This window comes from Panulirus ornatus, chromosome 7 (assembly GCF_036320965.1).
Source record: "Panulirus ornatus isolate Po-2019 chromosome 7, ASM3632096v1, whole genome shotgun sequence".
NCBI lineage: Eukaryota > Metazoa > Arthropoda > Malacostraca > Decapoda > Palinuridae > Panulirus > Panulirus ornatus.
Genome location: NC_092230.1, coordinates 17,375,374 through 17,387,270, shown reverse-complemented (window position 1 = coordinate 17,387,270; position 11,897 = coordinate 17,375,374). Strand labels below are relative to the sequence as shown.

General features: G+C 42.7%; 1 protein-coding gene across 1 annotated transcript in view; it reads right to left on the bottom strand.

The window, feature by feature from the left end:
* The window catches only part of LOC139749436 (uncharacterized), a 1,258,504-nt gene extending 1,247,572 nt beyond the window's left edge, over nt 1-10,932 (bottom strand). Inside the window, exon 1 of the mRNA XM_071663287.1 lies at nt 10,589-10,932. Coding sequence (XP_071519388.1) covers nt 10,589-10,628 — 40 coding nt within the window. The 5' untranslated portion in view covers nt 10,629-10,932. The remainder of the gene's footprint in view (nt 1-10,588) is intronic.
* Nucleotides 10,933-11,897: the final 965 nt, after the last annotated feature.

The following is an 11,897-nucleotide window of genomic DNA, read 5'->3' as shown; positions in this document are numbered from 1 at the left end:
ATATTCCTATGAGTCCACCGGGAAAATGAAGCACGATAAGTTCCCAAGTGCACTTTCGTATAATAATCACATCATCAGGAGAGACACAGGAGAGAAATACAACAGTCAGTTGATATACAACGAAAAGACCTAGCTAGGACACCATTTGGTAAACATGTGATTGTCCAAGACAGACGACGAGCGTATCATGAACTTTTTATGTGGACAAGAGGGTGAATTGTTTACAAATTTCATCAATAAAGTTATCCAATTTGTATAGACCTTCACGAATATTAAGGTTACAATTCTTTGTGTATTCAACAATAGAAAATTCAGTGATATTTCTCGTGGTTTTGGAGTTAGAGTTAATATCTAAGATGGCATTACTCTAGTCAATACAATGATCATAGTTTTTAACGTGATTAAACAAGGCATTTGATTCTTGTCCCGTTCTTATACTACATTTATGTTGCTTAAGTCTAACAGAAAGATCGTTACCAGCCTGCCCAACATAAAACTTATCACAATTTCTACATGGCACTTTATAGATGCATCCAGGAGAATTTTCTGGTGAGTTACTGATTAAGACATTCTTTATAGTATTATTGTTGCTGAGGGCAATATTTACATTAAAGGATTTAAGCAACATGGGAAGTAAAATTATTATCAAAAGGGAGAACTAAAAGATTCTTGGTGTCAATGAGAGGTTTGGGCTCAACTCTATAAAATGATTTCTTTGCTAACTTAAGGGATTTATCAATGAAAGATCTAAGGTACTTTGACTTAGATCCAATAGAAGATATATATATATATATATATATATATATATATATATATATATATATATATATATATATATATATATATATCAACTGAGATGGTACGGACAAAACATGCCTCAATCAAGACCCAACTCAGGTAAAAGTAAAAAGTAACAGAGCATTGTCTTGTGTCCTCCCTTCCCCAATTCATCTCTGAAGTCCCTTCCGTTTTGTTTCTTTTCTGCCAGGGAAAGTGAGGGTTTGGGCAGGAGCAGTATTGGCCGCTCCCATGACCGACTCTTTATCCATTCATTTCGCCAACTTTCACGGTCCTTCCACTATCCATTCTTGTGTTGAATATCATCTACCCTTCGAGACCCAGCTCTCTGATGATGTTTTGATTATCTTTTACGTACTCTCAGCTGTCGACCTTTTCTCAACAATTCCCCTTTAAGAGTCGTCTCTTATTCCAACACAAACACGTCTGTTGCACGCCTTATACACATAGATTCTCCAAACCTTGTATTCATCTGGCATAATATTTTTCTCTTAGTATCATTATTCTTCATTATTTTTCTAGTTTACCTTCTGCCCTCCTAACTCTTAAAACTTTATAACGTTCTTCGACTTCTTACATCCCCTCCATCAAGCAGGTCCGATACCATAGAGACTTCAGCATATACGAGGGTAAGTGATTGATAGTCTCCCATACAGGTATAAGAACAGGAAGAATCAAATGCTTTGTTTAATCACGTTAAAATCTATGATCATCGTATTGACTGGAGTAATGCCATCTCAGTTATTAACTCTAACTCCTGTACCACGAGAAATATCATTGAGTTTTCTATTACTGAATACATAAAGAATTATCATCTTAATATTAGTGAAGGTCTATACAAATTGGATAACTTTATTGTTGATAAAATTTGTAAACCATTCACCTTCTTGTCCACATAATAAATTTATGATACACTCATTGTCTGTCTTGGACAATCTCATGTTTACCAAATGGCGTCTTAACTACGTCTCTTCGTTGTATATCAACTGACTGTTATATTTCTCTCTTGTGTCCCCCCTGATGATGTGATTATTCCACGAAAGTGCACTTGGGAACTTATCGTGTTTCACTTTCCCCGTAGACTCATAGGAATATACTTGATCACGCGCAAAATTGTGATCTTTTCTAATATATATATATATATATATATATATATATATATATATATATATATATATATATATATATATATATATATATATATATATATATGTATATATATATATATCTAATCTTTGGATTAGTCTCTGTTATGTATTCTTTTGAACCCGTAAATAAGTTTACCAAAGTGAACATAAATTTTTCACGAAGCCATTTGCAGTTATCGACTCACAAGGGAGGGAAGCCGAGCACATATATCTTGCGCGTGACAGAAAACGCAACAAAAAACGAGAAACCACATTTGAGAAATAAGTTATCACTTCCATCTATCACTGGCTCTGTCCCTGCAAGAGTCCCCGTGCAGTAGATACAAGAACCCGAAAGTCTACGGTCGGTTAGTCCCGACTCAATATTCCCAGGACACTGACAATACTTAAAAATCTGGCTAACGTCAGAATCAAAGGCTTAATTCACGCACAGATAGAAGGGACGCTAACCCATTCCCGTTACTTTAGCCCAGCGTTATCAGGTTAACGGCCTTTTGCCGTCACTTTTCTAAACGGTAATAGACAGACGCATTGTTTACAGTGAAGCCAGAATGCTGTACGAGACTTTTCTTTCATACTTTCTCTTCTTTCTCGAAAGCCTTTGTTGTCCGGTGACACTCCCTTGTGCACAGTGATGAATGTGACGGTACAACACTCCACACTGATGCCTCCCACTGACAACCATCGTACTCCCTGGCGAGAATTTCTTGGCTAATTCTACATATTTTCATACCATTAAGAACTCACACCTCTGCGTCAAGATAATGGTATCCAGTTTAACCAGTACACAGGAGTATATCGCATATACCACGGTATACTTCAGTAAAGGAGAGTGAAGCTGCACGACACCACACAGATATATGTCCACACCAGAAGTTCGGGTCAGGTGACGACGGCTTACTGACCCGTTCCGAAGTGACCACACGGGGATCTCTACGGAGGATGTGATGCAAATCTGAGGGAGAAGGCTGCATACAGCAGCCGCCCAAGGATGTACGAACTACACTCCTGACTTAAGAGGGTTGAGGATGTGGCCGGCACCATCTTGCACCCTCCGTGTCAGCAAGTCAGAGACAACATCTGCCGTTCCTGACTTAAGAGTGTTGGAGTGGTGATGGCCGGAACCATCTCACACCCTCTGTGTCAGTAGGTTATGGGCAACACTCGCCCAGGGAAGTACTACCCTCCTGACTCAGGAGTGATGGCCGGAACCATCTCACACCCTCTGTGTCAGGATTGCTGGACAAACTTCGTGTCTTATTGAAGATAAAGTTTCAGCTTGAACATAATATATTTTCCTTACAACATACAACAGTCATCCTGTATTGACTTCATGTCTTTCCACTAGGCACACTTTTACCGCCAACTTCTATGAGAAAACTCTCTCTCTCTCTCTCTCTCTCTCTCTCTCTCTCTCTCTCTCTCTCTCTCTCTCTCTCTCTCTCTCTGATAAAGAATTCTGTCAACGATTGGAATCTTTAGGACGACAATCTTCTTGGAGCTCCACCATCTCTCGTAATGACAGCCTCTGGTAAGGCAAACACCAAACATTCTGTTATCACTCCATACGGTGGTGAACGGCCTTACCATCAGAGAGAGCCAACCTCCTTGATTCTGCCTACAGTGCAAACCTGTCAGGGTTCTAAAGGGAATGTGATTTCCTCACAGAAAGTTTTCAACACCATTCCGCATTGCCCTGGTAACGTGATGAGCGTAATGCCCCTGGTAGCTATTTGAATCATGAGTGTAAACTACTGGTTCTACAAGGCTTTATACCTTCTCTTATACAATGGAGATTTATGGAAAAACGTTGATTAGTATAGATGTCTCTCGCTCTGAAACATCTACATGTACTGTATTCTTTGTACAACGAGATAATGTACTGTTATTGTAAAAAAATAAGATAAGATAAATAAAATTCTATCTCTTGTTCTTATGGACATCTTTTTCAGTTTTCTTTTTCTATTCTGGTTTCATATCAACCACTAAGACACGACTAAGAGACGGAATCACACACACACACACACACACACACACACACACACACACACACAAACAGGCCTCCGTGGTGGAGTGGGAGGCGTCACTGACCATGAATCATCACGGGCCAGGCCGGGGATCTGATCCTCAGGGACAAACCCCACACCCAACCCAGGTTCTCAACTTCCCTTCGGGGCTGGTCAGTAAACGGGTACCTGGCTTAGGCTAGGTTTTGTATATATGTGCATACATACATAGGAGTAAAACTTTGGCACATATTATATACCAGGTTGAGAGGCGGGGCAACACGATCGTAAAACTACCTCCCCGTAACACAGTGTCACTAATGACACAAGCTACACCCTCTCTCACATACACACCCACACCACAGGGTCACCAGTGGCGTGTTACAGGGTTCGCTTGCTTCTCCCAATCTATGGAACTGACCTGCTGGAACATCTGAACTTTTCTACCTGAATACATTTGGGAATGATGCAAAAGTCATGAGAAACAAAACGTAAAAAGGGTACTTAAACTCCAAAGTTGGTTCCGAATACATGTAAAGTAATGAGGATGTGGCAAAGTGTAAGCAAGGCCTCCGTATGAATAACACCGGACAGGGAATGAGTTGCTGGAGTCGGGGATACGTGAGAGGGACTTGGGAGTTGACATAGTCCCTAACCTGTCGCCTGAACCCCACCTTACGTGAAGAGTGAGAGACGAACTGTCTACTGGCGAGTATTACACTCACATCCAAGTGTTTGGATGAAAAAGACAAATATAAAATACATATTTCTCATTATTGGTCCTCGCACTTTAAGTAGTACTGGGATCTAATACCCAGAGGAGTGTGACAAAGATGGTACCGGAACTGAGACTGCTGGATTACAGGGAGTCCATTAATTTCCCCACCATGGAAGAGAGAAGAGTAAGCCTTAAGTTGTTTTTATCATTTTCATGACAAGTACGACGCTCTTCGAAAGATGCAAAGATAAAGTAACTACCAGGGGCCATAACACAAAACTAAGAAATAAACTTGTTAGAAAAGACAAAAGAAATGCTTTTAGAGTAAAAAAAAAACAGTGGATAAATGGAATCAACTGAGTAAGGAAAGTGTTACTATTGTCAGCATACGGAAGCCTAAATAGTAGAACGATGAAGAAAATGTTTAAGATGTGGGTCCACACGAGTGTACACTTCCCTCTCTGTACCGTAAAGACAGGTAGCCACATACACACGCAAGTTACTTTTGACAAGACTGAATCTGCTTGAAAGACAACCACCAAAGGTCAAACGACTCAGGCTTTAGAAGCCAAAGCTCACAGACAGTTCCACGCATTTTCCTTCTATAATGAGCGACGTGGCGCGGGCAAAACATGCTCCAATCAAGGCCATCTTGTGTAAAAGAAAAAAAGAAAAGTAAAAGAAATTAGAGAGTGAACAGGGCTCCACAGGTGCTCGTTGACCCGACTCTTAAAGTATGAAAGGTTGCATGAAGAAGGAAAGACGGGAGAAGGAAGAGGAGAATTTCACAGCTTAGCTGTTCTAAGATAGCAAGATGTATATTGCGGCAGCTTTATCTGGTGATGGAAACCTTTCGTTGAAGTGGTCAAGCTTGGGAGACCTCTGAGAGAGCCAGCTAATCACCAAAACCTCACAAGCACGTCTCTCTTATATTCAGAAGCTCTTCTAACACGTGCACTGTTATGCACCAGGTCACCGTAACGTATCTCTCAGACACTACGACACATTACATGTCCCGCCAATGATTTGTTATCCATTATGGTCAACCAGCGTCACAACCCAAGACGTCCTGGTGGCTCCATACGGCTTCCCACTACCAGGGGAATGGCTGACGCGGGTCCTCGTTCATCAAACCTGCTAATAATGTGGCAAAGTTCAGGCGGATTGATCCTTTGCCTGAACCCATGTTGACTCTCTAAACCTACGCGCGATTACGGAACCCGTCCAGATACGCTGAACCCCACGCTCATTCGCTGAACTCGTGCTGATACTTTGAACCAAACGTTCATTTACTGAACCCGTGCTGAGACACTGAACCCCACGCTCAATTACTGAACGCGTGCTGACTTATTGACCGCACGATGATATAATGATCCTATACTGATTTGTAACCCGTGATGACATGTTGAACGCAACTTAACAAACTCGCGTTGATATACTGAACTTGCGTCAGCATACTGAACTATGCTGACCTACCCAACGCATACTATCATACTCAATCCGCTCTCACTTACTAATCCTATGCTGATATACTGAACCTGTACTGTCATAATGAACCTACAGTCATACTGAACCTACACTGTCATACTGAACCCACACTGAGATATTGAGGCTACTCTGACATACTGAACTCACGCTAACACACATAACTCGCGGAGGGGGATATATTGAAGCCAATTCGACACGTGGAACGTGCAATGATATACCGAACTTACGCTAGCTAATATCGTCTACACATACGAACTCACTAAAATCACTCTAACATCTTGAACGCGCGCTGAGACGCACATTCATTGATCGCTGTAGTTCACTGTAACACAGACGTCAAGGAATTACGAAATAGTAGAAGGATCCTAAGACAGCTCATCAAGGGTACTGAGCTCTGATAAGGTCGTCCAACACGGGAAGGAGCAACCAACTGTGAATACCGTGTGATGCTACGCTACACCAGGCACCCGTGACCACCACAGTACTGTGTCCTTGCTGGTGGGGTGAACATTACCGTGACAGAAAAACCCACGGAACGTGAACATTTATCCATCAAACTAATGATTTATCATCTTGGCTATGGCCGGTTTTCAGAGTGAGTTTATATGTGATAAAGTATAAACATATATATATATATATATATATATATATATATATATATATATATATATATATATATATATATATATATATATATATATAATGTGTGTGTGTGTGTGTGTGTGTATGCTAAGTTTGTTTTTGTATGAACGCATTAATGTATTTTGCACACGAAGATTCTCTTCACCAACCCAAGTTTGAGTCTGCAGCAGTACAGCATTAAATTCGGACTTAGATTCTGAAGACACAGATACTTGATCCTTAACAGTAAATATGGAAAGCAGACGATCAAGATTGGCTGGTAGGACACGGAGGATGGCTCCAGGTGCCACTGACTGATGCTGTCTTCAGAAACTTTCACACGGACTAAGGGCGTGTCGTGAGCGGAGGTAAACATCATCACCAGGTAATGGATACACTGGCGACCCTCCGGCCAATAACGACTCTTGAGTTTGTTCTAAAGTTGGGATGTTTACGGCGACGCAATTACAACACGAAAGAGAGCAGTATATACGCATCTTGGAAATGAAATTTGTAAGACATCTTTGTGTGCCGCGCTGACATCCTGGACGCGTGGCTTCAAATGTATCCAAATTTGCGTCAATCTCTTGACAAAATAGAGTCTCCACTTCTTTATGAAAACTATTCAAAAATAACATCATCACAAATTACAAGATATTTTTCTTTTTTTTTTTTAAGCGCCTCGCGTACCTGCAGTAGCGAAATGGTTGAGAAACATTAAAATAGTCATCAGTGTTGCTATCTGTGTAAGGTGGTAGTCAGGCATCATAAAGCACGACGATATACGGACCTACACACAAGGTCACAACAGGAAGAAGAACTTGTCACAAGTGGACAGTGAACCTATGCCGGGTACATGGCACCGTTGATTACCAGTTCACTGTACGCCAGCAGCTCTATGGCTGACTGTTTCCAATCTGGTGCTTTTCTTCGTAGTAAAATCTAATATAATGTAATGGTAATAAATCATTTACATTTTCGGTTCTCTAAAGTAGGTGAAAGTAGAGCCATTGTGTCGTCCAAAACAGGAGATTAGGTCTCCATTCTAAACGGAAAACATAAGGTTACTATTCCTGCTACGCAAGACATGCATGGCTGGCCTGTAGATATGACCACTTTCGACGGCAGGGATATTTACCTATTGACACATAAAAGTTTGGCACACCCAATACGTACATCTCTGGACGAGCAGAGAAATTCCAACTTAGTTCCTGAACATTATGACGAGACTTTCTCTACGATGAACAGCTCCAGAAAAATGATCAAGTAATGTCTATACACGATCGGTACTTCAGGTTAGGTTAACATCACAGTCAACACACACTTTACTGCTGAGAGTAAGATGCGATGCAGTTCTTCTCAGTGTCGGGAAATCAGTGTTCTACGTCTGAATTTAAACGTTAAATCCCCAGACGTAAAGGTACATACAATATCAAGGAAACTGTGGAGTTCACTGAAACATAGCATGTGCCTTTTAGTATTGTGTGTGGTAGTGTGGTGTATAGCACTATGTCAGTGTGGTGTATAGTGCTGTGGTGTATAGTAATGTATGATAATGTGGTGTATAGCTGTGATAGTGTGGTGTATAGCTGTGGTAGTGTGGTGTATAGCTCTGGTAGTGTGGTGTATAGCTGTGATAGTATGGTGTATAGAGCTGTGGTGTATGGTAGTGTGGTGTATAGCACTGTGGTAGTTTGGTGTATAGTGCTGTGGTGTATGGTAGTGTAGGATAATTTGGTGTATAGCTGTGGTATATAGTGCTGTGGTGTATGGCACTGTGGTAGTGTGGTGTATAGTGCTGTGGTGTATGGTAGTGTGGGGTGTTTATGATAATGTGGAGGAAACTTGCATGGTGTACATCACTGCGGTGGACGGTAATGTGGTGTCTGGTAACGTCGGGTGTATGATAGTACGGTGAATAATAGTATAGTGTATGGTAATGCCGTGCATAGTAGTGAGGTGGATGGCAACGTGGTGTATGGCAGTGAGGTGGATGGCAATGTGGTGTATGGTAGTGTGGTGTATGGTAGCACATTTCATTAAGGAATGAGAGTTGTATTGTGTCCTTTACTTACACTTTAGGTTTAGCCCCTTTAACACAGCTGGACGAGCCCTGAGTGTGACCAAGTCATCATAACCCGAGGGTCGTACGCCCATGTTCACAGGGGTTAAGTTAGGATTCTTGTGGCCTCTCTTGTAAAATGGGGAGGAGGAGACGGGATGTCACCGGTGAAAAAGGACATATTACGAGTTCTCTCATTACGGCTGTAAGCCTCAACTGCTGGTGAGAGAGCATAATGAAGGCACACGCACACGCTGCTCTCCAGATTTAGGGGCAAGAGAGACCCTTTGGCATTTGGCCAAAGCCGACCTGATGGTCGAGTACTTAAATCATACATTTCTAATCAAGCGTGTATGAAAATGGTGAGGTGTAAATTTATGACGTAGCAACGATTGTAGTAACGTATCGAGATACAAGAAATTAACACACGACTGTGGCAATAAAAGATGACAGCGGTATTATCCATCTCATTTTTCAGGTGATGTAGAAAATCGCTTCACTAACGATGTATCGCAATGTCGTCATACCAGTTGTATCTACAACAACAGCAAATTCTGATGCGTTATTGTTAAATAAACGCGTCTTTCTCAATACTGGATAACCTTTTACTCCGAAAGCATACGTATACGTATATATATATATATATATATATATATATATATATATATATATATATATATATATATATATATATATATATATATATATATATATGAGACCGGGAGCAAAGTAAGGATAAAATAGGGTCTACATTATCAAGGGGTTGCCTCACTGCTAGCAACCCTCTCTAGCGTCATCATGTTTCCCTACGTTATCACATTCTTGCGTTCTTGTAGTTTACAAGTGATGAAGTTTTCATTTTCTTACTACTGATCTCTTTCGAGTTTTCCTTACTCATGTTATCTGTTCCTTAAAATGCGATTTGACACTCCATGGGAATTTTCACACACCAGGGAACACAAGACCGTGATATTCATGTCTGTTGCATTTCCTTTGGGTTCAAGGCTAAGATCTTGTCGTAGAGGGAAGACTGGTTATCATTTTGGTTGACGTTATGGGCGTTTTCAAGTAACGACTGAGCACCAGGGTCTCAAGGCAGTCGTGAGGGAAGGACACTGGCGACACAATAGAGCAACACCTGTAATGTACTGACGGGGGCTGACGCCAGGGTGGAGTAACACTTGTAATGGAGGGGTGGAGTCTGGCGCCGGACTAGAGTAACACTTGTAATGGAGGGGTGGAGTCTGGCGCCGGACCAGAGTAACAGTTGTAATAGGGTCAGAGACGAGCACCAGACCAGGGTAACAACACTGAGGAGTGGAAGGTAAGACACTACTGCTCCCCAGACCAGTGAGAACAGTACCGGAGGGAGGAGCTACACCAAGCCGGTCTGATGATGACTGTGCTCGGGACTGGCGCCTAACATAACCAGGTAACTGAGGGACCGACTGGAGTGCTGAGGCAGCGTTCTTATCTCCATGCCTAGTGATAATGAAGGGATTGCTATCATCAACTAAGGCAGGGAAGGAAATTCCTCGATCCCAAGCATTATTTCTGATCGAATCTTACTGAGCATATACATGTAAATATTCTCCTTTTAAGTTCTGTAGGGAAATAATCATCACCTCCTTCTTGTTCAGCATTAGTATAATACATCCTGCACATTCACTCCTCAGGGATCAGTGAACAGAGCATCACGGTGTATGATGTGGGGGGTTGACAAACAAGAAGGTTCAAGCATACATACAGTGGAAAAACAGCACTATACTGATGAGAGCGCCCCGCATCTCGCGTGAGGAAAACAATGTTGCCGAAGTCTCCACAAGTCTCCTACTGATACACCAACAGCTTCTCCTCCTTCAACAGCCGATCATGGTCATTCTAATCCATGGATGAACATACGTGGGCATAGTTATCAAGCATATCACAACGGGTTAACAGGAAGTCTGTTTCTCTCTGACGCGAAGGTGGTGGCGTGCGGTCCAGTATGGGTCGGTGTGTGTGTGTGTATGTGTGTGTGTATGCGCGCGTGTGTGACGCGGCGGAAAGCACGAGGTGACGTGTGTATTGCTCGACGGCAGGTGGCACACTGAAGCTCATCCACGCTGACTACCTCACTCACCCCGCCACGCCGCCGCCCTAACGCGCACACACACACACACACACACACATACACACACACATATCTACACGTAGACATAAATATGATTATCATTATCATACTTTATCATCTTTACTCACTCCAGGACTGGTTTCGACGAGACTCCAGGTGTGGCCCAGGATCCTTCTAAAGGCCTCTGTGGGGTCAAGGTTGCGCTACTTCCAGCAGGAGCAGGTAAACAGAGATCACTTGGGAGCGAGGTCTTTCACGAGACTGTACTGCCAGATGCTATATACAACCTCACCAGAAGATAACGTGTCACCCGTGGTGTTACCTGGAGTAGGCGGAGTCTTGTAACGCACCAGTGTTACAGTCATCAGTGTTAACGTCTCCCATGGCACAAAGGAGAGCGAAAATGATGCGTCGTCGCCACTTGTTCTAGGTACGCTACCGGTTGTTCTAGGTACGCTACCGGTTGTTCTAGGTACACTGCCGGTTGTTCTAGGTACGCTGCCGGTTGTTCTAGGTACGCTGCCGGTTGTTCTAGGTACGCTGCCGGTTGTTCTAGGTACGCTGCCGGTTGTTCTAGGTACGCTACCGGTTGTTCTAGGTACGCTACCGGTTGTTCTAGGTACACTGCCGGTTGTTCTAGGTACGCTACCGGTTGTTCTAGGTACGCTACCGGTTGTTCTAGGTACACTGCCGGTTGTTCTAGGTACGCTGCCGGTTGCTCTAGGTACACTGCCGATTGTTCTAGGTACGCTGCCGGTTGTTCTAGGTACGCTGCCGGTTGTTCTAGGTACGCTGCCGGTTGTTCTAGGTACGCTGCCGGTTGCTCTAGGTACACTGCCGATTGTTCTAGGTACGCTGCCGGTTGTTCTAGGTACGCTGCCGGTTGTTCTAGGTATGCTGCCGGTTGTTCTAGTTACGGTGCCGGTTGTTCTAGGTACGCTGC